Genomic DNA, 26,915 nt, shown 5'->3' with positions numbered 1-26,915 from the left:
ATAATGTATATACTAGCGAGTCCGATACATCCTAATTAATCTTACCTTGGGTTCAAACGTCAAGTTTGCACATGTAATATGCATTCAGATCTACTAATGTATATATTATCAATGTAAGAAAGCTTAATCTCATTAATTCTACAAAAAAAAATTAGTATGTGAGATGTTATATTGGAATAAAGAAACATATGAGCTCTTCATAATCTTTTGGCTATTGTTATTCCACAGTTTTAGATTTTCTAGCAGTACTAATGCACTTACCACCGAGGAAAAAATATGAACAGTGATCGACTTTTTTGCTTATTGTACTCAGTTCAAATTTAAATAAAAAAATGAAAAACAGGAAAGGCTTTGGGCAATCTCGCACCGTGTCTAGAGAGAAATTGATCCCTTGACATTTTAATTACCCAAGGAAGGGGTGGTGTTGATGATTTTCATAGTATACAGAGTTGGAAATCCTATAACTTACATATTCATCTCTTCATGTGTATACAATTGCCTAATTAGGTGAATATACACATCTCCATAGCCATTGCAGAATGCAAGCATCTTTTCTTTGAAGTGTAGGCATTTCATTTGTTGGCCCCAATCCTTAATTTTCAATACAGTAGCTTCAAGAATGAAACTGCAGTATCATAGATTGCTTTGAAAAGGACACAAAAAATAAAAAAAGACAAATCGTATGCTTGTTTATTAGTCAACATAAAAACTAACACCATGGCTCATCATCAAACATTGGATAGTCAATATGTCAAAAATGCACCCACAAATGGTGGGCATTGCATATAAACATTGCCCCATGTTGAGAGATAGCAATTTTGTTGTTTCCTTTAGTTTTTTTTTTTTGAGAGCGGGGCAGGGCCCCCGGCCGCCGCAGGGGGGGGGGGGTGGGTGTGTGTGTCACCCTCTTAAACGCCTATAAACAGAATGTGGATATGATCCAAGAGAGTGTCCAAAGTCCCAGAACTCTGAAATAGGTCGAAATCACTTTAACCAAAGCCTTTTTGCCCTTTTAGCAAGCGCTGCAGCTTGAATAAAGATGAGATGACTTTGTCTGATCATCAAGATGGTACTACTTCTTGATGAGAAACACCATGGCCCAGAAATGGAAACTAAGATAAATTGTTGGATTTTAGACAAATTCTTCCAAGGGAACCCAATCGTCTTCCAGTAAGACCTCATAATTTCCAGCATGAGATGTGTATACAGCTAATACGTATTTTACAAACTTTGGAGGTTATATTCACTTAAACGTATGCAGTAAATTAGAGGAAACACAATCTTCCACCATACCATTTAGCCTGCCGTAAAGAACACAGGCCTAGCTGCCTGCTAGAAAGCACAATGTGCAGACACAAATGCAGATCGAAAGTAACTTAACAGTAGCACATTGGCAATTATTTTTTAGCGATTTGTTCTTGCTTATGATATACCACATTGAAGTGTTAGAAGTTTCTGTTTGTAGCATTTATATATACATAATGTTATGGAGATGAGCACAGCCAGCAGTCCATGTAACGACCCGTGAATACATAACAAAGAAAGGATTGCTGATTAAGGTTACATAGCACCTTGATCCAAACAACGAGGTTTAGGCGGCTTCAGCAAATCCAACTCTCATTTTTCCGTAGTCAAATACAGTATGGTATTGACCCATGAAAACATCACCCAGAATCCTGCAGTCCATGGGAACCATTAACAGGAATTAATGGGTATATAATTTTATAGAACTGAGAGTGTTTCCCAGGAAAAAGTCTAAATCAGAAGTACCCAAATCTCAGAAAGCAACTCCTGAAACCCACACCAAGTATGGGAAGCCAGCAATGCAGTTACAAATGAGCTTAATACTTGACTGCTTGCAGAATTTTAGATGTCATTCCACTAATGATGGAGGGAATGGAGTGACTAAAAGCTAATCAGCTATTATTTTTAGTGTAGAAGCTGCTCACTGCAGCATATAAACATGCATAGCAGGAGAAGATAAAGATAAGAACATACCATAGAGGTCCACGAGGAGGGAGGACATCCAAAGCTGTAAATCCACTAATGCACTGAGCTGCAGCTCCTTCACCAACTCGAAGAATATACTGAGAGGCCAGAAATGTAAGTTTGACATTTGTCATACCAAAAATATCATTGTAAATATTTAGAGAACAAAACAACATTGTGAGGAGTACAAGGCAAATTAACTTTACCATGATACGGAGACTCAAAAAAAAAAAATCTTCGTAACCCTACTTTTGTTATTGTCTACAATAGGACTACTCAATATCCAGCCACATTCTTCCAGATTCTCATGCACTATCTCAAACTAGACAACAAGAATTGGCAACTTTTACGCATGCAGTAATCATGTCCAGGTCCTGATCCAATAAGTGCTTCCAAGTTTGATCATAAGTTCCCATTGTACCTCAGTCAAGTGTTACAAATTGCAGACAATATGATCTGAAACTAAATGTAGTTAACAGTAGAAAAGTGCGAAAAGTGAGGTTTAGGAAATGGCCATATAAAACCATTGTTCTGTTTTTCTATATTCTTCAGCTGCTCCAAACATTGCAGCTTTGGATACGGAAGTCTGTAACAACATTCTCCCAACCCACTTATTAATGCTTTTAAAAAATTCACGACCATCGTTGCTATAATTGGCTACTATCAAATCCAATGAAATCATGCATAATTGGACCATAATTTTGAGCAGCATGAGCATAATTGTAGACTCTCTTCTTTTCCAGAAAGCCAACCTGTTTTAAAGTTTCTTCTAGTACAATACTAAAATCAATTCAGAGATGTCAATTCACTTTCATCTAGAGTAATTCCAAAAAGCAACTCTCATAGTTAACATCTAGTGAACTCATAAAACTTAATAAACTGACAACAAATGTAAGCGATGTAAGTGGTCTGTTTGCAATGCAGTGGTTTTATCAGTAAGTTATGGGTAAGGCAGGCAGAAGGTATAAAAGATTCACTGCAAGCCGCATGATACCAAACTAGTGAACATGTTAATGAGGTTTTAGAAAACACCCCCACCCCCACCCCCACCCCCCCCACAAAAAAATGTAATTTAGTGGTTTATTTCTTACATAAAACTGGTACCAGTCCTGCCAAACGCCACACTAGAATGTGGACTTTATTTATATTTTCCCTTCTAAAAAAAAATGCAGGTAAGAACCATATGGGCCAGTAGATCATGACTAAAAAGTTTTGCGAAAATGATGCTCGTGGCTATAATGATCAATTAAGTAAATTCAAAAAGAAATGCTAAAGTTACTAAACAACATTACTTACAAATTCAAAAATAAATAAATAAATAAAATACGAAGTGCTATACTTGACATATGCATAAGGAGTTGCTTTGAGTTCCTTTGAAGTACCCTCATGATTTTTAACTAGCGCATCACGTATATATCTTAAAGGATATTGATAAGACACAGGATTTGCATAAGAATGTCAATTTAATGTTTGCGCAATTATTTTTGGTCAATTTTTTTTCGTGGAAAATATTGCGCACTCTTCCTCCTCTCATTTTGGAGATCTTACTCATCTTGGATTCGTGTCCATAAATCCATGAAAATTTCAATGAATTTCACAATGATTTAAATGCCAAAGGAATTCATAAGAGTGGAAATATCTATATCTTTTCTCTTCCAGAAGTTAGTTGCTTAATCGGGAAATATCACCTAGGTGAACAAACTATAGAAAAAGACAGCCTTTAGGTAGTTGCGAGCTGCCCAAAAGGACTACATTGTAGAATAATCAAGCATCACAAGACAGATGGGAAAACATGCTGAATAGCTAAAACAGAAGCAATGCCGTATATAACCAGAAAAGAATAAGGAGAGTCAAAGAGACAGGTACATGTGATCAATTACCTGCTCAGGAGAAAGCTCAAACGTTTTAGAGCCAATAATGAAAGAAATTTTGGGCATTGAAGCAAGAGCACTGCAATCAACAGCAGACTCCCCCATAGGACTAGGTAGTCGGTCACAAAGCTGCACTCGCACACAAGCCAAAAGGTTAAGATCACCAAAAAACCAACAGTCTAAAACAGCATAGATTAGTGCAGGGACTAATTAACCTGATTAATATAGTCCAAGATTTTTTCTTCAGTTTGATTCCGTCTCAGTTGATTTTGCATCCAAACAACTGCCATTTGACATGCCGTGCACATATTATCACGTGGACCATCAGATGTCCTGTCAGTCTCATTCTCCACCACGCTTTCAATAAGCATACTGCAGAGACATACCATGGTTGACTCTTATTAAAGTTGAAACACTATATACCCTTTCTGTTTTGGTTCTAAATGATGAAAAACAGATGAACCTTTCTTCTTAAAAACACTCTCATTCTTGAATGCCAAATCAGAGAAGAACAATGCAACACTCTTAAGCTAAGTGCAACTGTAATCACACAGAAGTTTCCCATAACTTGTGGCTTATTCCACATTCACTAGTTTCTACAGTGCATCTCGTGGAATGGCTGTTGCTACAGAGAGTAGCTATGTACTTCTCCAGATAATGTGAAAATTTCATGATTATGTTTTCTTTCCAATGCGTTTTGGCCGTCTCTCATTTGCTTAATAGAAGCAAATTATAGCTGTTTCCAATATAAAAAATGAAATTAAACATTCTGATTTGCTTTTTTGCTTTTAGCTTGAAGCTGATATAAAAGTTCATTAAAAAGGCAGGCTAGAGGTAATTCCACCAAACACCTATTTGTTTTTTCAAAAAAATTAATAGCTTTTCCAGGAATCATTATCTTTTTCAGGTTTTAAAAAGTTAACACATACAATTCAGGCTCATAGGATGATCAGATTTGACATCCTTCTCCCATGCTGAACTCGTTTTAGCGATCAAAACAACTACCACGATATCTTGTAGATTCTTCTTCAAATAACAATTAGAACGAGTATTGTCCATCCTGACCATGCCAGCATTTGAAGGTCAGTAAGATATGAGAGAGAGAGAGAGAGAGTTAACATCATTCAAGGATGAAGATGAGAAGATACAAATATAATTACTATTGCCACAAGCTGAATTGCAGCATATACCTGACATCATGAGAACCATCAGACGAGCACAATCCAATTTTCGAGCAGATTTGCTGTGGCTCAGCCTAAAAAAACAGTGTGAGAAAGCAAAGTTTAGGTCTCAAACAAAGAATAGAAAATCGCCGGATTGGAGCAGTAGGCAACATCGTGTATTCAAATTACACATGTAATACCATAATCAAACCACTAAAAGAGTTAACAAAACCACAATCACCAAATACATAGCTCTTGTATACCTTAGCCAATAGCATTTCGATTATGGTTTTACCATACTCAGTAACCACAGACTTGCACTCTTGGCTTAAAACTCCAGAAGCTCCAATGGCATGATTAATTTGTGTTATAACAGTCTGAAAATGGATATCCAAAACATCAAATCACAATTCACGATTTGACTAAATGCAGAAGATGCAATAAAAGGGTAAGTGCTGAAGCATACAAACAGGAAACAGGATCAAAATGATGATATAGCACACAAATGAAATACCCAGAAAATAAATAAGAAGTGTATGTCCTTGTTTGCCACATGAATGATTATCAACGTAGTTACTCCCTCCACTCCGTAGGTTATGACCTTTTGAGGACTCAAGGTTTTATTCCACAGTATTGGACTTGTAATGTTTGTTCGTCAATTGTCAAGTTTAAGTGTTTAACACTCATTCAACCTTTTTCGGTTGTATAATAGCCAATGCACCATAGTTGTTAATGGTAAACAAGTTATGTATGTTGAATCACTAGCTTGAAATTCTCTTCCAAACTTCTCCTGAAACCAGATGTGTTAAGTAACTCTATTGTGTACGTTCAATGGTACAGGTCCATGCTAGCCTATTCCATACTTGAATGTTTTAGAACAAGTTGCATTGAGAGCAGAAAAATGCAAGGGTAGAGCGTGGAATTGGGAGAAAAAAATCATTAGACATTTTAACCAAGTGACAAGTAGTTTAGAACAGCCAAAAGAAGAGATGAATGACTCTATCGATGGGACAGAGGGATCATATACTTTTACAAGAAGAAAGTCAAACAGTAGCAGCAGCCCAACATGAACATGGGGCATTAATAAGCAGAACTCGAAGCAATTTTGAAAACTGATTGACAGTTCTGGTTACAGAAATTATAAACAACCCCCAAAATGTAGACAGAACTAGCTGATGAGATTTCCCAAACAACATTTCACTCACAAGATAAAAATAAGAAACACATATATAGAACCTTCCTAGTTCACTTTTTTCGCTGAAATCTTCAACAAAAGAAGTATTCTTAAGTTTAGGTCATTTTCGTCATCAGAAAAGGAAACATAAAAGGTGCAGAAGTCTTTAAAAACTGACAGAAACGACTCTACACCACACCATTGGATAAAAGAAAAATATATTTCTCCCTTCTTCCATGATGAAGTACTGGTGGCACAAAGAGTCCAGAAGACTAAAACTACACCCACAAATCTGATTCTTACTGATGCAGTCATGAAAATCAATCCTAAAAGTTAACAAGTCTTGAATTCAAAATTTTCAGCCTTCAACGGTTAAATCCATGAGAACAGACTAGTTGAGTAATTACCTCAATTCATTAAGTTGACCAAGAGAGAGTAAAAGACCTCCAATCAGAATCAAGATTGATATGAAGGCTTTTGCATCTGAGTTTGAAATGGCGCGCACTGAATAAGAATAAAAACTAAATGGTGACTAGGACATTCTTCATCACATACGGCACACACGAAAAGGACTAGACCTCTACTTTTGTGGCTGAGTTATGTACTCCAGCAAACATTCCAAAGATCAACTTAAACAGGAGTTTATAGATTGCACAGATCACTAGATTTACGAGTCATTACATGCAAAAAAAAAAAACTTAGGATAACTTTAACTGTGACGGTTACTTCCTATGCTGGTACCAGATAAAGTGAACTTCTTGATGCGAACCCGATTCTCCAAGCTCCCGCTCTCAAAGAAACAAATCGATCAGACAGCGGAAGGATCTATCTTGACCAGGCTATGGATAATTGAATGGAAACCGAAACCCTATAAACCCCTTGATTGTGACCTAAGAATAATTCTTACCCACAATAAGCGATAGATAGAACTGCCACAACCAACCGCGATCATTGATTGAAAAGCCAAACTTGAACAAAGGAGACAAGCTTTGTATCAAGGACGCTCCCAAAGGAACAAGAAAGAGAAACTTCTCAACGTTGCATAAGGTTGGCTATTTATAGCCTTACAAGACTCAAAAACCCTAGACCTAGTTGGAAAAACATAAGTTTCCTATTTTGATTTGACAACTTATCTTGACATAACCTTCTAAACTCAAATAAGACTAATAATTGTGTCTAGATATGTTAAATATGCCTTAATAGGCTTACAATCCTCAAATGGACGCTACGAAATAGAAACTAACTTAAAAACTACGAAAATAGTCTAACAATAGAAAAACTAATTCGACGAAGACCGGCCCGGGACATCACGCCGGTCATTGTGCTGGACATGACCAGAAGTTCACATTGAAAGAATGAAAATCATGTTTAAATGCAGGGATACTGGATCCACGGCCTGGTCCCTTGTGGATCAGGTCACGGATCCGCTCCTGGCTTCTTTTCCCAAGGTTTCCTTTGACAATGATCCATGCCAACATCTTCCAAGCCCGAGTACAATACAAACCCTGGTTTGTTAAGGTCTTTTACCTCCTTTTGCGCTTGAACTAACCCTGGAAAAGCCTTATTGATGCTTTGTTCTTCCATGATCCATTCCTTCAATAATCTTGAGTACTCCAAATGATCACGAACTGGAACTTCACATCATAAACTCTTGAAGGTAGCGCATGGATTCCTATCACTTCTCATGCCAGCCGAAGTGAGATCTATATTTTTCAGCCATAGAACGATAACATGGGACACATTTTCGGGAAAGAAGAAAGAGAACGAGAAAGGGGAAGAAGAAAGAAGATAGACAACAAACAATCTTTTCGTTTAGATTTTTCCAGACAGCAAGCTGCGATGCTAAATTAAGCAGCGACGCAAATTAGTTATCAAAGTTCAGAAACATTTAAATATTGAGATCAGCTTCACCAGTCATCTAGCTAAACTTGAAAACCATAAGCCCTTCAAAGTCGATAGATATATTTCTTCCAATAGGGAGAAATGACTAATTGATAATTTGGTTTCAAATATTATTGTCCTCCTTAATATCAAGCTTTTAGAGATCAATTTTGGCAGCTAGTTTTGTGATATGCTTATACTCCAGTTCCTAGACTGTAAAATAGGAAAGATAACTAGGGGTAAAAGATATAAGATACATACTGTTGGTCCTGCCAATAAGGAAGTTCCAGAGTCGGCAATTGCTGAACAACCTTCAGCACAAAATCCTGAAATTGAAGATTTGAAGACCGTAACAAGCAACAAGAAATGAATAAGCAACAATTACAATATTATCAATATCTCCTAAGCAAGAAATCTAAAAAATTACCTGTTGTTTCACCACCAATCAGTACGTCACCCATATTAAACTGCGAGAATAAGAAACTACATTAAGAACATTCTAGTTTTCAATCATCAATTTCAGGGAAAGAATGGCATAAGAATCAGAAAACCCACCTGCCAATAACCCTTCTGAGTTACATTAACGTAGGCATGGTCACCCTTAAAATGATTAGTATCAACCCCACCAAAAACAATTTCACCCCCTTGTTCCTCTTCAGCTTTGCGATTGAACCAGAATGAAAAAACTGGTTGGTCAACAAGACCCTGTTTCACCATGTTGTACCTAAACAAATGTAACAAAGAAGGAATTGAATTGAGAAAAAAAAATTGTATGTGAGATTTATCCAAGACTAAACAAATACTGTTGGTAAACTGGTTATCTACAGAGAGGAATCAAATTTGTCAGTCGAATAGCAACCAGCCAATTAACAGGAGATACACTTATACCTACCAGACGGGAACAGCATTCCCAACTGATATCTCTTGAAATCCTAGTCCAAGGATACCATCAAACTTGGCAGCCAAGAAAGTGATCCCTGGCTCTCTGGTTGCCTCTATGAAATCCTAATGAACAGAAATGTTAATACTGAGTTTCTAATCGTGAAAGAATATTTTAGTTCTGAAATATTATCAGTGAATTTATAATGATGTGAAAATGTTTATTCTGAACTTTACCTGATCCTTTACAATAAGATTGCCGAGCTTGACATGATCTTGGCTAAAAAACCCAGAGATGGATCCAGTGCCATAATGAATTTCAGCAGATTTTCCTGTCAAGAATGATTTACCATATAATTTCAACTATTGAGACAAAAAGTCAATTAAAGCTAACGCAAGACATCATGTTGCAAAATATTGTTTATGAGGAGCTATGTTTGACAATGCTGAAGAAGAATTTTGGCTTATATCCCTAAGATTATTCCTGTTTCTATGAGGGTTCTATCGATAAACAACTTCTAGCCATTCCTAGTAGGAATTTCTTTGTCTACTGTAGATCAAGTAACATTCCAAAGGCCTTGCCAACATAGTTTTCACCATTTTTGTATACACAAAAATGGTGTAATTTATTTCTTTTGTTGTATTACGAACTGCAGATTGAGGAGACGCTTAGAAACCACATGTACCCTAAAAGCGAAAAGAATGTGAACTATGGTAGTCTTTAATACGATGAACTTTCCTAAGAACGGTCAAGAAAAATGCTTAATTGAAGTGAAAACTGCCCTAATATAGAGTTGCTACAATCCCATATGGAGAACAACTTAAAAAATTAATGATCAGGAACAACAGCAAAAGGATGTAAATAACTAATTTCAGATACCATTTTTCTTGTAAGTACTTGAATGGCCTGCCTTATACTTTGAATGGAAATAACATGCAACCTGCAGCCAATTATAAAATTCAGGTGACAGAAACAACAGCAAGTATGCAAAGTAAATGGGAAAGCGAAGGGGGGTGGGTTGGGTGAAGGAATTGCATTCCGAGGAATCAAAGAATTCCTCGAGATGAAATTACCGAAAAATAACACTTCACAGAGGGCACCCATAGATTAGAACTTCCGGTATCAAATATCACAGTGAACTTCTGAGGAGGTGTGCCAACACCAATTTCACCATAATATTGCGCATCCATGTAGTTCTTTAAAGCAATAATATCAGTATCCGACTGTACTACATTTCCACGACGACGATTAATTCTTGCAAAACCCCCTTCAGTAAGATCAACATTTCCAGAAAACCGGCTGATCTGATCTAACTTTGTTTTCTTCAGTGCAACTCTAATCAATTTATCATTTGATGCTGAAAACACAGCAGGGGACAAAAGCAACAACAGTACAAAAGTAACTGCAGTGGCCCCACATTTAGTCCCCATAGAAACACCTAGGATTGAAACAGCAAAAACTTAAAAATTAACCTCCAACTTTCAGCAATCCATATCTTGAAACACAAAAGCAATCAAGTAGGAAAAGAGAGTCTATCCAATGTTGTCAAGAGCCCACATGCAAAACTTGTTTTCTCTCTTTACACATTATTTTTCTTGCTATTTTTAGGGCCTGTTTGGATCCTAAATTTTTGTGGAAGACGGAAAAAAAAAGTGCAAAATAAAATTACTGCCTCCACATTTGTCTGGTATATAAGCTAACTAAATCTAGGGAGTCCAAATTAAATAGGATCTATAGAATTCAGAGCCTGCTTATGTCTAATTCTAGTATCACTCCATCATTTTAGTCTCAATTCACATTTCTTTCACTTTAACAAACCACATTCTCGGGATAATTACTTTCCTTCAAGAATCATATACTTCCAAGTAGCCCTGCACAAAAGTGAAGCTTTTGACAACATTTTCTTTCCTCATCTTTGAATTAAAAGAAACTTTCCTTAGTGTCTTTCCCAAACTAAAATCCAATAATTCTCCAGTAAATTTAGTCAAGAAACTCAAAGATCACAAAATCAACTCGACCAAAACCAAACATAGATTTATATCCCCAGCAAATTCCCCAAAAGTTCGCCCCCATCGTCCCTTTCCTATGCATTATCTCAACTAAAACCGAGAAACCCACTAAAGATGCTGAATTTCCTACCTTATGTAGTAATCAAAAGCAATAAAAAACATGAAAAACTTTAAACCCAGAAACTAAAGTATGCTACTTCCAAAGTCAACCACAATCATATGAACTTTAGCACTAACCACTAGGAAAACTATGATAGAGCAGCATAATCATATGAGTATGGATTCAAGTAAAATAAACAAAATCACATACAAAAAAAACTGTTATGGAGAAAGAAAAGGGAAGAAACTTGCTTACTTGATCAGATAATTGACAGCAATAAAAGGTTGGGAAATCTGAAGAGGGAAGTTGGGAAATGATCCCAAATAAGAAATATACGTGAAGTCAACGCATAATCAGCTTTCTTGTGGAATGTTAGAGTGAGGAACTGAGGCGGCTTCATGATTGGTGGCCTAATTTTTTAATATAAGATAGTAATTCATTATCGTTGGAAGTTACGAAAACTCATGGATAATTGCGTTTGTGGGTTTCCCTTAAATTGGACTGTAGCCCATGAGGTTTGGAATATTTCACATTGAGAAACAAAGAACGTTACAATGAGAAATTTCGTTAATAGACAAGTTAAGAATTGGAGAAAAAAACATCATTTTGAACTAAATCTATCTTTTGTTTTTGTTTTTGATAATTAAACTAAGGGTGTGTTTCATAAAATTGAAGTCTGGAAATTGAAATATGAAATATGAAATCTGAAGTGCGAAATTATTAAGTTATTGAATTGTTAAGTACTAAATCTAATACATTTGAGTGTATATCATATTAAGTGATAAATAAATAATTTATCACTTATTTTTTAGAGCAAATTTTGTTTAGAAAATTCATCGTCACTTAATTAATTAATTCAAATGTTTAATTTTTGATTAACAAATGTATCTGAATCTGTTAAAATCTGCATTTATTAAATTTAAATGCTGAATTAGTTTATGAAATGGGTTTAAATCTATCTTATAATAAGAAATGTATATGGGAACAGTTTATGATGTTTCACCTAGATGTTCAAGTTCTTGACAACTTTAGAGAAGGCTTTTATTTTTGTTTATAATAAGACAAGTTGGAGGTTTTTTTATTTTGGGTGTTCAATTTTAGCAAAAAAAGAAGGCTTGATGCTAGTTCGAAGGATGTTGACAAAACTGGTTACAGGAATAGGTTTAACTCCAGATTTCATTAAACAAAACCAATTGAAAAATGGTTACACTATAATTTTCCAATTCTTTTAAAGCAAAAAATTAGTTTATAAAAGACATCAAGTAGGAATGTACGCGAGCCGAGCTCCTCGCGAGTAGCTCGGTCAATGACTTGGTTTGAACTCAGTTTGACCAAGTTTGAGCCGAGTCTCGAGTAACTCGATTATACATTCAAGTCGAGTTCGAGTCAAGATTAGGCAACTCGTGGCTCAATGAGTAATATAATTTAAATAATATATATGTATTATACTTATAAAATGACCGTTATAGGTATAATTTATACTGAATTTACATGATACTCTTCTTTATAATAAAATTCCATAATGGCAGAAAAGTAATAACATAATTGTAAAAAGTACTGAAAAGAAAAAATGTTGGGAAAAAGCAAAGAAAAGGTGGAAAATTCATCAAAAAAATTGTGAAATGCTTCAGTCTCTTTTTCTCTGTTCAAACCACTAAGACTAAAACTTCTAAACCCCCATCTCCGTCACCCTCAATCTCTCACTCATCACCGTTGCTCACCGTGTCTGTAAGCCTCTAACGCCATCGCTGCAGAGCTAGTTGACCTCTAGGGATGTTTAGCTAAAATCTAAAGAGCAAAGAAGGAATAGTGAGGTGCCATCGGAGCTGCTGTTTGGGCTGATCGCAGACCAGCCACCAGAGCTCATTTGAGTTAGAAGTAAGCTTTTATTTGCCGACTTAACTACTAGAATTAATTGTTGCTTAGAAAATGTTTGTCAATTAAAGAAAAATTGGGAACTTGAAACAATATTACCAAAGGGTTGAAACCCTAATGCGCAAATTTCAGTGGAATTTGCTAAATGCTACTGTAAATGGTTGATTGTTAGTTGGTTTTGTGGAAGTTTTCTTGAGTTAATTTTATTTTTGTCAATGGCCGAAACCCTAACGAGATTGGTCACTGTGCATATGAATTTATCTTGATTAATGAGTTAATTTTATCCACAAAATTTTTTTTTTGTTTCGTTCTTGGATCATTTTAGTTTTTAATGTTAGGAAATTTAGGTAAATTGGCATTTGGCATGAGATAGATATGCTACAAAAACACGGGCTAATTGATCTTAAATTGTCCAAGTGATGAAATGTTTCTACCCAGTACTTTCGGATGGCTTATGTTGTAGGTATATGTATACATTCCACTGATTATATATTGCTTGTTAGGGAATAGTTTTAAAGTTGTAAGAGTAATTGAAAATCTTGTATTCTTGTATGGCTGACCATTATCAACTAAGGATGTTTTATTAAAGTTGTAACAGTAATTGTAGTATAAAAATTGCAATCTTGTTGACACTTAAGAATTTGCCCAATTTGACACTTAAAGAACCTTTGACAGTTCTTTATAAGAACCTTTGACTCACTCCCTAGAAAGTTGTCAAGAAAATGTAAAGTGGCACTAGACATTTGATGAGTTGCTCAAGATTAGAAGGCAATGCCGAAGGAGTTGGTAAGTTAAATGCACTTGATTTTGGGTAGTTTTTGTGGTGATATGCTTGTACTAATGAATGTTTGTAGTGGCTGTATGGCTGACACAAGTGTGTATATACATTTACTTTTTGGGTAAATTGTAGGTACGGCAATTAGTCTTCTTGAGGTATCTTCTATCCCACAATTATCCGCTATAGATTTATCTACTCCATTCACGCTGGATACCCCTATCTTTATAAGTAATGATACAACACCAACAACTGGAGTTCAAGCGATTGCTCCTAACTCAATAACCGGGTCTATGCCACCTGAAGAAGAAGAAGAACCAGCTGCCCAAATAGGAGGAGACACACGAGAGGTGATTGAAGCTAAAGATGAATTCCGCATCCACAAAAGAAGGAAAACATCTGAGGCTTGGGATGATTTTGATGAAGTTGAGGAAAATAGATTGTATTACACTATTTGCAAGCATTGCAAGAAAAAACTGTCAAGAGATAAGACAAAACAAACAAGTAGCATGTGGAGGCATCAAAACAGATGTTCAGCCCAAAAAGTAAGCATTAGAAAGGCAAAGCAGCAAAACAAACTGAATTTCCAGCCAACTGATGAATCTTTTTCGACTTTGCCACTCCTAAGCGGAAAGTTTGACATAGAGAAAGTTAGAGACGTTGCTGCACATGGGGTGCTAATGCACAAGCATCTGTTCACCATATTAGAAGTAGAGGGCTTCAATCTTATGATGAAATGAGCGATCCGAGAGTGGAAGAGAATCTCTTGAGCAATAGCAAAAAATGATTGTATACAAGTATATGAGGTTGAAAAAATTAAGATGAGGAACAAGTTGAAAAATGTCAAAAAAGTGAGCATCACCACAATCGATCTTTGGAAGTCAAAAAATCGAAAGATCGAGCACATGGTCATCACCGAGCATTGGGTTGACTATAATTGGAAACTACAAAAGCGAGTCCTAAGTTTTGTGCACATACCACCACCTCATTGAGGAGTTGAGATAGCATCTTCAATTTTCAAAAATGCAAAAGAGTGGGGCATTGAGTACAAGATTTACTCCATATCAATTGACAATGCCTTGAACAATGATGTTGCTGTTAGAATATTACCGGATGACATCTCCAGGTCCAAAAAGCTTCCTTGTGATGGAAAATTCTTCCATGTTCGATGCTGTGCACATATTTTTAACCTTGTGATTCAAGATGGCATTTCTGAGATTGTGGACATCATCAAAGCCATTAGGGACTCTGTGGAATTTGTGAATCGATGAGAGAGTTGAGCGTTGATGTTTGCTAAGATTACCCAACAACTCCAAATACAAGGAAAAATGTTGCTTTACGATTACAAGACAACATGGAATGCCACTTTCAAGATGCTGAATTATGCCATCAAATTTAAGGATGTTTTTCCCTGTTTCCAAGATAGAGAGCAAAGTTACAATTTTTGCCCATTTGCTGAGGATTGGGAAAAGGCAAAAAAGGTTTGTTTGGTCTTGGAAAAATTTTGGCAATGCACACATATAATTTTTGGCTCAGATTATCCTACCAGCAATCTTTTCCTTCAAGAGTTGGTGAAGATAAAAAGAGTGTTGGATGCTCGAGTTAATGATGAAGACCCCTTCATTTAGGCCATGGCTCAAAATATGAAAGTTAAGTTTGACAAGTATTGGGGTGAATGTAATTTGATATTGGTTGTGGTAGCCATTTTAGATCCGAGACAGAAAATGAGGGTTGTAGACTTCACCTACCCTCAATTGTATTCACCTTCAGAGGCTGCTCATAACATTTCCACCACTCGTCAAGTAATCTCTGAGTTATATGATGAGTATGTTGCTTTAGCATCGAATCCAACTGGAGGGCCAATGGCTTCTGGCTCTTCACAAAGGCAAGCAACAAATGTGACCAAGAAGACTAGATGGGGTGACTTTGATCAATATTGTGATGAAGTCGAGACCAACGAACCCCATAAGTCAAAATTGGTTGATTATTTAGACAAGCCTCACCAAAAGACTGGAGAAGATCTCGATGAATTTGATTGTTTGGAGTGGTGAAAAATAAATCGAATCTCATACCTAGAACTTTCTTGAATGGCCTGCGATATCTTGGCCATTCCGATAACTACAGTTGCATCGAAGGCCACATAAGTGTTGGGATTCGAATAATTGACACCTATTGAGTTGCACTTCACTCAGATATAGTTCAAGTGTTGATGTGTCCAGGAAATTGGTGTAATAATCTTCACGGGGTCAAAAAGAAGATGAAGGTCAACTTAATTGTTTTATTACGAAACTTCCATATTTGAGTTATTGACTATAAGTTACTTTATTTTTTTGGGAAATTGTGCAACTTTTTTGTGTTTCCCCCTTTCCTTTTTGTAGGAAGCCAAGACAATCAAAGAATTCGACTTGCCCAAGCTTTGAAGATTTATGCTGCTATTCATTTCTTCAACCTAGATTAGCTCATAATTTGGAGCTTGTTAATTTATAAGACATGTATTTATTATGTATTGTGAAGTATATTTATATTTTGAAGTTTCTGCCTTTCATTTACAGTTTGAATGACTATTAACAGGAATGTGTGAACAGGATGTTCCTCCAGTTTTCCGAGCCAAGAAGCTCGATTGATCAGATTACTTAAATCAAAGGCTTGATCTCAACTCGAGCCTTATCAAGTCGAGTCTCGAGCTTTTTAAGCATTTCCTTGAGTCAAACTTGAGTCCAAATTTTTCGACTCGATCGAGTTCGGGCTCAAGTCGAGTATGGTAATATTATAGTACGAGTCAATCTCGAATATGGCAGTACTCGTGCACATCCCTATACCAAGTAGATAATATCATAGCCTTTTTATACTTTGCATCTAGAAATTACAAAGGTATATCCACTAGGGACTTATGATGGCTTTCAAAACTTTCATTTAATTTAGAAATTTAGCTATTTTACATTTAATAGTAAACCAGGCCAAAAGAACTTTTCACATGAAGACCTGGAATTGAGGGTAGGCAATTTACCCTCCCCCCTCAACTTTGAGAAAATTTTGTTTCAAGTATGGAACTTTTAAAAATTTTCAAGTTGCTCCTTTGTTTGCACCTCCTGAAATATTTTAAATTCTCATGCCTATCCACCTTGCACCACCAATATTTTTGAAATTATCATTCTTATCTATATTATATTATTATTTCCTCTAAAAAAATTTTTGATGTCTCTTTTTTATTTACATTGGCCTCCCTTAATGAATTAAAAATTCTTAATTCTTATACTTCACAAGAGTGTTGGATCTGATTAAGATTAGTTATTGATGTAAATTGAACAATGAGACTTTTGACGTTTTGAAATTAACACTACATTATAGCGCAACTTTTAGATGTCAAAGTATAATTGACATAACGGAAAAAGATATGTTTAAGATAACCGCCTTTTGGTTGTAAATTGACCATGATTATATTTGATGTAATGTTGAAAATTGAACCCCCTAACCCTAGTGTCTTAGCTTCGCCATGGATAAAAAGTGATTATGGTGCATAATCAGAGTCAGCATGCAAAAAAACTAATTTTTGGTAAATTATAAAATTTAGTTTTCATTATTAAAAAAATCTATAATCTTAAAAAAAATTGAGAACAAGCCCGAAGCAAGGTAATGTTGTTGTTATTGAATGAAGTTTTAGAAATACTTAATAGACAAGCTATTGGAGTAATAGTTATTACCATCCAAACTGAAAGATATAGAAACATCAAGGACCCTACAACCAACCTACTTAGGAAGTAGCAACTGGTCTTTTGGTAAAGGGAAACTAGCTAGAGGGGTAAAACCTAACATCTATATCAGACAAATATAATTTTCTGTACTCCATAAACACAAGAATTTAATAGGCATTTGAACTTCAATATAAGGGGGTTTGTCAAAATACAATCCAATTTGAAAAAAGGTAATTTACTTCAAAAACTTGACTCTAGAAGATATATTATTGTTTGCTCATAAGTTCTGAGACCTAAATGAATATAGTCTCTCCACAAGCTAGTTGTATTACATAACCGAATTTACAGCTATATACATTTAATGCATGTTGAAGATTGAGATTCAGAGAGTACAACAACAATGGATAGCAGAAGCAATCAACGAAGGAAATTAGCATGTGGAACCCAAAATTTAATGCCGAGGATGATGGAGATAGAATTAGCAATCTACCAGAAAGTGTTCTGTGCCACATACATCCCTTCTTCAAGCCAAGGATACCGTACGAACCTGTGTTCTAAGCAAAGCTTGGGAATACAAGTGGATTTGCCTGTACAATCTCAAGTTTGATGATAGTTTAAGCTATACAAATTAGCAACCTAAAAAGAAACTTTTTGCAAATTTTGTTGATAGAGCTCTAGCACATTGCACAATGTCTATGATAAAAGAATATGAGCTCTTGTGCAAATTATCTTCCTACGATCCATCTCATGTGAAATCATAGATCTCAGTTTTGTTATTGCATAATAATTTTGAGAGGCTTCTCATGTTTCGTATCGAGAACATGGCACGCGAAAGTTGGAACTTCCGTGCTATTTTCACACTTGTGATTTTTTAACAGAAGTGAGATTATGCTGTTTCAATCTCAAATTTCCTCCCATTGTTTGTTTGCCAAAGCTCAGAATCTTGCATCTTCTCAAAATTGGATTTCTTAATCACAATCTTTCATTTTCTTCGAGCCAGTTAGTGTTGTCCTTCCCAGTTCTTGAATCTTTTCACTTGGAAGATTATAAAGGGTTGGATAAAGAAAAGACATTGAAGATAGATGCTCATTTGCTTGCCAACTTCCTGATGTTATCTAACCATTGCAGCACACGAATTAGAACAAATGATGAGCTAAATCACTGTGAAATAGAGGTTAGTGTAGCCAAGTTGAAAAAGTTTAAATGTAGTGGTCTTCTATTTCACAAGTTTGTTTGGTCAGGTGCATCACCATCAGGGGCAGTTAATATCTCTATCAAGCATACAATTCAAGACAACATTCTTGTGTTAAGGAAATTCATTACGTTTCCAACCTTCAGATTGTTGCAAAAGCTTTCTGCTTCCGTTACAATTCTGGAACTCCCAACCCATATAGTTGAGGTCAGTGAACAAACTTCCTCATTCTATTCTCGTTGGTAAACTAAACCAAGCCTAGAAGTATTTATTTATTTATTTATTAGTTTTATTGGAGTTAGGTTTTTAGTAGTTGTATGATTTAGAAATTTGTGTTTTATGTGGCAATTTCTTGTGCAAGTGGTTTCTTTTCCAACAAGTCAGGTAGGTTATAAATAGGGCATTAGTTTAGACTATTTTCTTAAGAGAGTTTAGAAGAATTTGTTAGGTTTTCTATTGTGTGTGACTTTTTTCATTGTTTGAGATTTCAATAACATTGTGAGTTAAATATTTTCTTCTCTTCCACATATATTTTGAGTGTTTGTTTTATCCCTTCAATTTTGTAACCCTATATGCATTTATTATTATTAGAACTCTAAAATTGGGGTTCTACAATTGGCATCAGAGCCAGACTACGAGGTTAGTTCTAGGCGTTTCTGCTGTCAGAGAATTAGGGCAAAAAGTTGCCGAAAAGTATTCAATTAATTGAGTTTGACCGCAAAGTTGGTTCTGAAGTGTGTAGTTGGTGAAGAATCCAACCATAAGATTGGTCCAAAATTTGTTAGATTGCTGCAGGTGAAGACAAAGATCAAAGAAGAATCTTGTGAGATTTATTGATTGCTGTGGGTTATCAGATTGAAGGATTTGATTGGTCAATCAACTAGGGAGGCTAGGAAAACCAGATAGAAGGGAGAGAAAAATTTATTCAGGTATATGAAATGTTAAATACTGGAATATTATACAGATCTGATTGATGGTGAAAAATTTTCATATTGACTCCCATAAGTACAAATAGACATACATATTTTGGTTGGGTTTTAATAGTGGAAAAATATCTCAAACATGTAATTTGGATGATATTCTTTGTTGGGTTGATGCAAGTGAGTTGCCAAAACATGTTTTTAAGAAGAAGGCACAATTATTTTTTTCAAGTGATGCGTAAAATGATGGCAGAATGTATTTACAAAACTTTTGTTCGTTGTACTAAAATACCTTGGAGATTTTGGAAGGATATTTACTATGTTTTTGTAGACGATTGAGAAGAATTATGCTTTCAAACCGAAGTCTAGTTGTTGGAGATGGTTTGTGAATTTTGAGAATGATAGATTTGTTGATAATATGGGTGATATTGAAAATTTTGAATCAGTTGATAGTTTTGATTTGCATATTTTGTTTGAAGAAATTGGAAGTGATGAATTTGTTGAAGAAAAAGAATGCAATAATCTGGTAGGAAGAAAAGAAGTCTGATTTGGTATGTAAAGAAAAAGAAATTATTATTGAAAAAATCATTGGTTTGAATTTCCTCAAGATGATAGAAAGATATTTGATTTGATAGTTATGGATTTCATTGGAATTCAAAAAATTTTTGCTCCAAAAGAGTTGATTGACAATATGAAATTTTTGGATATTTTGAATTATTTGGTGATGATAATTTTGGTAAGAGAGCAATCTATGATTTTGTATTTTTAGGCACTTACATTGGTGGTAAATATGGTGATTTTGGTGATGAATGGACTTGTATGAATAAGTACTTTGATCGAGGAGAAATTGTTGAAAAATTATTTGTAAAATACAAAATGCGCCCAAAAACACGTGTAAAGATGAAGTTAATAACCAACAACAAGATGAAGTTGCATGTCAGTTATACAGCAACAGAAATTTGCATAGAAATTGTTGCTTGAGATGGTGTTGGACATGCCTCAATGGAGAGTTTTGGTTTAAGGGAGGCAATATTGGCAAACTAAACCAAGTCTAGAAGTATTTATTTATTAGTTTTATTGGAGTTAAGTTTTTAGTAGTTGTATGATTTAGGAATTTGTGTTTTATTTGGCAATTTCTTATGCAAGTGGTTTCTTTTTCAACAAGTCTGGTAGGTTATAAATAGGGCATTAGTTTAGACTATTTTCTTAAGAGAGTCTCGAAGAATTTATTAGGTTTTCTATTGTGGTGTGACTTTCTTCATTGTTTGAGATTTTAATAATATTGTGAGTTAATTATTTTCTTCTCCCCCACATATATTTTGAGTGTTTATTTTATCCCTTCAATTTTGTAACCCTGCATGCATTTATGATTATTAGAACCCTAAAATTGGGGTTCTACAATACTCATGAAAAGTTTGTCAGTCAAACTAAGTGTGATTGGTTATTTGGCTTAATTCTGTTAATTAAGGTAAATTTTTTCTCCAGTTGAAGTTATTTGTCCTGAAACACATTTTTTTATGTTAACTTCTCTTTCTTGGCAGTTTGAGTGAATTGATACTAGATGCTAATTTTTTAGGATTAATCTTGTACATATTGATAGTGTATACACTATAAGGTATGGATGCACACTATATATGCAAGGATTGAACTTAAAATTCAAACCAAAATTAGGTAGCATGCATCATACCCTCTAGTGTATTATGCATTGTCAATATATGCAAGATTAATCTAGTTACTCAATGTAGATTGTGCCGTCAAATTAGTCTCAATTATATGTAACTAAGCAAATTTAGTTCAATGGCTGTGGCATTTATTTGCTAACTAGACCAAGCGGTATGTTGTAGAAGTTTAGGGACTGATGGTCACAAATAGTATAGTAAACTACCAGTTGTTAACATCCTAATTATACTTTGAGGCTGCAAAGAAGAATCAACCTATCTTTTACCTAATTGGTTGGGTGTATTTGAGGCCTCACATTACAAGATTCCACAGAGATTGAAGGCGGCTGCTAAATTTGCAGCCTGAAAGATTATTGATTAGACTTTTAATTTCTTACCAATGATGAGTTTTGAACTGATACTTATCAATGGTATCAATGGCAGAGATTATGGCAGAGATTGTGGCAGAGGTTATGGGAAAGATTATGGCAGATTATATGGCAGAGGTTATGGGAAAGATTATGGCAGATCATGACAGACATTATGGCTACAATCTGTATATATTTCTTACCTAGAATAGAAAATCAGTTACCATAGCTGTATATTAGGTCAATCAATCAAGTATATATAGGGGTTTACCAAAAATAGATTGTACAGGAATTCTTATTTAATAGAAAGGACCAGGAAGAGGAACAGCATCCGATTCCAGTCAATTTACTCGAATTTTGTCATGGTATCACAGCCTACCTTTTGAATCTATAAGATATTTTGAGTATTTTTTTTCTATAGCTTTTTGGGTTGATTTCTAATCAACATTCTGGTTTTGATATTTCTTAGTTTATCAATCTGTGATTTCGGATTTGAATTTGCGTTTTGTTAAGAATGGCTGCTGAGAATTCTTTTGGAAGACAATCTGCAGAGACTTTGGGTATCAGACTTACAGGGAAGAATTATGCAACATGGGAATTTCAGTTTAGAATGTTTCTGAAAGGGAAGGAGCTTTGGGGTCACATTGATGGGTCTTCTACTGCTTCTGGAACTGAGAAAGAAATAAGTCAATGGGAATCAAATGATTCACAAATTATTTCATGGATTTTAGCATCCATTGAACCTCATATGGTGAACAGCTTACGTTCATTTAATACTGCAAAGGAGATATGGAATTTTCTGAAACGCATATATCATCAACACAACACTGCAAGACGATTTCAGCTTGAACTTGATATCAGTAAGTTCAGTCAAGGTAATCTCTCTATTGAGCAATATTATTCTGCATTTCTAAATCTGTGGGGTGAATATTCTGATATCATCTACGTTGAGATACCTAAGGAGGCCTTAGCAAGCTTTCAAAAAGTTCATCAAGTTAGCATGCGTGATCAGTTTTTGATGAAACTGAGGCCAGAATTTGAGACTGCTCGGGGTGGATTGCTGAATCGAAATCCAGTTCCTTCTTTGGATGTGTGTGTTGGTGAATTGTTACGGGAAGAACAAAGATTGGCTACACAGTCAATTCTAAGTGCAGCTGGTGGGACATCAGAGGTTGTCAATGTTGCTTATGCTGCACAAGGAAGGAATAGAGGAAAGGGACAAATGCAGTGCTACAGCTGCAAGGAGTTTGGCCATATTGCTCGCAATTGTGGTAAGAAATTCTGCAGTTACTGTAAGCAAAGTGGACATATTCTAAAGGAATGTCCTACACGTCCCGAAAACAGGCGAGCCCAAGCTTTTCAAGCTACTGTTCCAGATGCTCCTGTTATTGGTCCTACATCTACCACCAGCCAGACTGCTCTGACCCCAGAAATGGTCCAGCAGATGATTCTTACTGCATTTTCTGCCCTTGGACTTCAAGGTCAAGGTAAGCCAGCTTCATCTACTTGGCTTATCGACTCAGGAGCGACCAATCATATGACTGGTTCATCTGATTTTTTACAAAATTTGCGGCCATATACTGGTTGCCAAAATATTCAGATTGCTAATGGTAGTAATCTTCCAATTACAGCTATTGGTGATATTGGACATTCTTTTCGCCATGTATTTGTTTCTCCTAAGTTGTCTACTAATTTAATCTCTGTTGGACAGCTAGTGGAGAATCATTGTGATGTACATTTCTCTCGTGGTGGTTGTCTTGTGCAGGACCAGATGTCGGGGAAGGTAATCGCGAAGGGGCCTAGAGTGGGAAGATTATTTCCATTGCAATTTACTATTCCTAGAACTTTATCTTTAGCCTCTATGATTGTTGACAATAAGGCTGAAATTTGGCATAGACGATTGGGTCATCCAAATAATGTCATTTTATCTGATTTAATAAAGCGTGGTTTTCTTGGTGCTAAAGATCAAGGTTTTGCTCATGCATCATCTCTTGGTTGTTCTGTGTGTAAATTGGGGAAGAGTAAGATGTTACCTTTTCCTACTTCTGTTGGTTGTGCTAGTGCATGCTTTGAGATAATACATAGTGATGTTTGGGGTATTACTCCTGTCATTTCACATGCGCAGTATAAATACTTTGTGACATTCATTGATGACTATAGTCGGTTCACATGGATATATTTCCTGCGCACTAAAGCTGAGGTGTTTACTGTTTTTCGAACCTTTGTGGCTTACATTGAGACACAGTTTTCCACTTGTATTAAGATCTTACGGTCTGATAATGGTGGGGAATATGTGTCACATGACTTCCAAGCCTACTTGCAACGCAAAGGGATTGTATCTCAGAGATCATGTCCTTATACCCCTCAACAAAATGGGGTGGCTGAACGCAAAAATCGCCATTTGTTGGATATGGTTCGAACATTACTCTTGCAATCTTCTGTACCCCCTAGATTTTGGGTTGAAGCTTTGTCAACTGCTGTGTATTTGATTAATCGATTGCCTTCTCAACAATTGGGTTTTGATTCTCCTTATTATCGTCTTTTTGGTGTACATCCTAATTATCACATGCTACACACATTTGGTTGTGTTTGTTTTGTTCACCTACCACCTCATGAGCGCCACAAGCTTGCAGCTCAGTCAGTTCGGTGTGCCTTTATGGGATATAGCACCACTCAAAAAGGATTCTTATGTTATGATGCTGTTGCTAATCGTTTGCGTGTCTCTCGACATGTCATTTTCTTTGAGCATGAGTACTATTTTCCGCAGCACACTTTTCCTTCCAACAATGTTCTTCTTCCTAGCTTTGATGATATCTCTCCACCAATTCAACGATTTAGACCTGGCATTGTCTATCAACGTCGACGACCTCCATCAGTAGAAATCCTTCCCGATCCTGCTCCACTGCCTACCACTTCTGATGATTCTGTGACTCTGCGACGATCTTCCCGTATCAGCAAACCTCCTGATAGGTATGGTTTCTCTGCCACTTTAGTTGACACTGCAGTACCTTCCTCTTATTATCAAGCAACTAAACATGCATGTTGGGTAAAAGCTATGGACGAAGAACTTCAAGCTCTTTTGGAGAATCATACTTGGGACATCGTACCTTGTCCTACTGGTGTAAAACCCATTGGCTGTAAATGGGTCTATTCCATTAAACTACGGTCCGATGGAACGCTTGATAGACATAAAGCGAGATTGGTGGCCCTTGGTAATCGACAGGAATATGGAATCAATTATGAGGAGACATTTGCTCCTGTAGCAAAGATGACTACGGTACGACTTGTTCTTGCCATTGCTGCTTCTAAGGGATGGTCACTGCGACAGATGGACGTTAAGAATGCCTTTTTACATGGAGATCTGAAAGAAGACATTTATATGACTCCACCACCAGGGTTATTCTCCACACCTTCAGGTGATGTTTGTAAGTTGAAACGATCACTCTATGGTTTGAAACAAGCTCCACGTGCTTGGTTTGATAAATTTCGTTCCACACTTCTTGGTTTCTCCTTTGTCCAAAGCCAGTATGATTCCTCTTTGTTTCTTTGCAAGACATCTAAAGGCATTGTCATACTTCTTGTATATGTTGATGATATTGTTATTACCGGGACTGATTATGCATTGATTTCTCAACTTCAAGACCATCTTCAACGTTGTTTCCATATGAAGGACCTGGGTTCTTTACAGTATTTTTTAGGTCTTGAGGTATATTCTAGTTCCACCGGTATTTTCTTAACCCAGCACAAATACATTCGGGAGTTAATTGCTTTGGCTGGTCTTCAAGATGGTCGATCCGTTGATACCCCTTTGGAAGTGAATGTTAAGTATCGTCATGATGAGGGTGATCTTATCTCTGATCCCTCTTTATATCGACAGCTGGTGGGTAGTCTAAACTACCTGACTATTACTCGCCCTGATATCTCTTTTGCTGTTCAACAAGTTAGTCAGTTTATGCAAGCACCTCGGCACCTTCATTTGGCAGCTGTTCGCCGCATTGTTCGCTATTTGAAAGGCACTTCTTCTCGTGGTCTTTTCTTTCTAGCAAACTCTCCTATTCGCCTGATTGCATATAGTGATGCTGATTGGGCTGGTTGTTCTGATACTAGACGTTCAGTTACTGGTTGGTGCATGTTCCTTGGTACTTCTCTCGTTTCCTGGAAAAGCAAGAAGCAAGACAGGGTGTCTAAGTCTTCTACGGAGTCTGAGTATCGTGCTATGTCTTCTGCATGCTCTGAAATTGTTTGGCTCCGTGGATTGTTAGGTGAGCTCGGGTTTCCTCAAAAAGGGTCTACACCGCTTCATGCCGACAACACTAGTGCAATTCAAATTGCGGCTAATCCAGTATTTCACGAGCGTACCAAACACATTGAAGTGGATTGTCACTCTATTCGTGAATCATATGATGCTCAGGTCATCTCTCTTCCACATATCCCCACTGATCTCCAGATTGCGGATGTGTTTACTAAAGCTCTCTCCAAAAATCGTCATCACTTTCTTGTTGACAAATTGATGCTTGTTGATCAGCCAGCATCAATTTGAGGGGGGATATCAATGGTATCAATGGCAGAGATTGTGGCAGAGGTTATGGGAAAGATTATGGCAGATTATATGGCAGAGGTTATGGGAAAGATTATGGCAGATCATGATAGACATTATGGCTACAATCTGTATATATTTCTTACCTACAATAGAAAATCAGTTACCATAGCTGTATATTAGGTCAATCAATCAAGTATATATAGGGGTTTACCAAAAATAGATTGTACAGGAATTCTTATTTAATAGAAAGGACCAGGAAGAGGAACAGCATCCGATTCCAGTCAATTTACTCGAATTTTGTCAATACTTGAATGATTTCCTCCCTATCCTAAAGGGACTTGCATACGCAGAACCCACATTTGCTCTTCCAGTCTTCAATAAGCTGCTCGTCCTTAAAGTATCTGGAGAAGTTTTCAATGACAACATTAACGTAGCCCTAATGGGCTTAGCAAAGATGGCACCAACAAGGTAAATGAAGAAACAACAAAATTTTGGAAGCTTTATCTGCATTTTTCCATTTAGTTATGTAGTGTTTGAAAACTGCTGTTTTTATACAAATTGGAATTCCTTTTTTTTTTTTTCCTTTTTTTGTTACAGTCTAGGAGATCGGCCGGCAACGATCAAGCAACTGAATCCTTGCCTACACATGCTTTACCATGTTTGAGACAAGTGACATTTGGAAGATTTAGCTGGGATGATCTAGCATTAGTGAAATGTCTGCTGAAAAGTGCATTGGTTCTTCAAGAGTTGGCAGTTGTTACAAAGCATTTGGGAGATGCAAAGTCTGAGATTGAAAATCAGCTGTCCATGTTGATGTTTCACAAAGTT

At 36.2% G+C, this 26,915-nt stretch overlaps 2 protein-coding genes and 2 long non-coding RNA genes across 4 annotated transcripts; 3 read left to right on the top strand and 1 right to left on the bottom strand.

Annotated features, from left to right (window-relative positions):
* Positions 1 to 1,372: 1,372 nt before the first annotated feature.
* LOC113687891 (cyprosin) lies at positions 1,373 to 11,459 on the bottom strand. Its single transcript, XM_027205421.2, has 14 exons — positions 11,323 to 11,459; positions 10,032 to 10,396; positions 9,838 to 9,898; positions 9,195 to 9,289; positions 8,971 to 9,083; positions 8,634 to 8,802; positions 8,506 to 8,545; positions 8,340 to 8,404; positions 5,287 to 5,400; positions 5,051 to 5,115; positions 4,076 to 4,232; positions 3,870 to 3,989; positions 1,999 to 2,087; positions 1,373 to 1,676 (listed from the first exon to the last, which is right to left on the bottom strand). Exons 2-14 carry the CDS (start codon positions 10,386 to 10,388, stop codon positions 1,592 to 1,594), a joined length of 1,530 nt encoding a protein of 509 aa, XP_027061222.1. The 5' UTR covers positions 10,389 to 10,396; positions 11,323 to 11,459; the 3' UTR covers positions 1,373 to 1,591.
* A 10,716-nt stretch (positions 11,460 to 22,175) lies between these two features.
* LOC113743734 (uncharacterized) lies at positions 22,176 to 22,848 on the top strand. Its single transcript, XR_011813928.1, has 2 exons — positions 22,176 to 22,422; positions 22,509 to 22,848. It is a non-coding gene; the product is annotated as an uncharacterized lncRNA (long non-coding RNA).
* Positions 22,849 to 22,966: 118 nt separating this feature from the next.
* LOC140006576 (uncharacterized) lies at positions 22,967 to 23,658 on the top strand. Its single transcript, XR_011814274.1, has 2 exons — positions 22,967 to 23,034; positions 23,313 to 23,658. It is a non-coding gene; the product is annotated as an uncharacterized lncRNA (long non-coding RNA).
* Positions 23,659 to 24,875: 1,217 nt separating this feature from the next.
* LOC140007033 (uncharacterized mitochondrial protein AtMg00810-like) lies at positions 24,876 to 26,087 on the top strand. The gene has a single exon (XM_072049720.1). The coding sequence runs from the start codon at positions 24,876 to 24,878 to the stop codon at positions 26,085 to 26,087; it is 1,212 nt and encodes a 403-aa protein (XP_071905821.1).
* The last annotated feature ends 828 nt before the right edge of the window (positions 26,088 to 26,915 follow it).

This window comes from Coffea arabica, chromosome 5e (assembly GCF_036785885.1).
Source record: "Coffea arabica cultivar ET-39 chromosome 5e, Coffea Arabica ET-39 HiFi, whole genome shotgun sequence".
Classification (NCBI taxonomy): Eukaryota; Viridiplantae; Streptophyta; class Magnoliopsida; order Gentianales; family Rubiaceae; genus Coffea; species Coffea arabica.
Note: the sequence above shows the minus strand (reverse complement) of the source record. Positions and strands in the feature narration are given on the sequence as shown.

What these genes read in the sequence shown, in the direction of transcription:
- LOC113687891 (XM_027205421.2), bottom strand. Translation starts at nt 10,388, where the DNA reads ATGGGGACTAAATGTGGGGCCACTGCAGTTACTTTTGTACTGTTGTTG. An exon ending in TCTTGGACTATATTAATCAG is followed by an intron (nt 3,990 to 4,075) that starts GTTAATTAGTCC and finishes GTGCGAGTGCAG; the next exon opens with CTTTGTGACCGACTACCTAG. An exon ending in CCTCCTCGTGGACCTCTATG is followed by an intron (nt 1,677 to 1,998) that starts GTATGTTCTTAT and finishes CATGGACTGCAG; the next exon opens with GATTCTGGGTGATGTTTTCA.
- LOC140007033 (XM_072049720.1), top strand. Translation starts at nt 24,876, where the DNA reads ATGGACGTTAAGAATGCCTTTTTACATGGAGATCTGAAAGAAGACATT.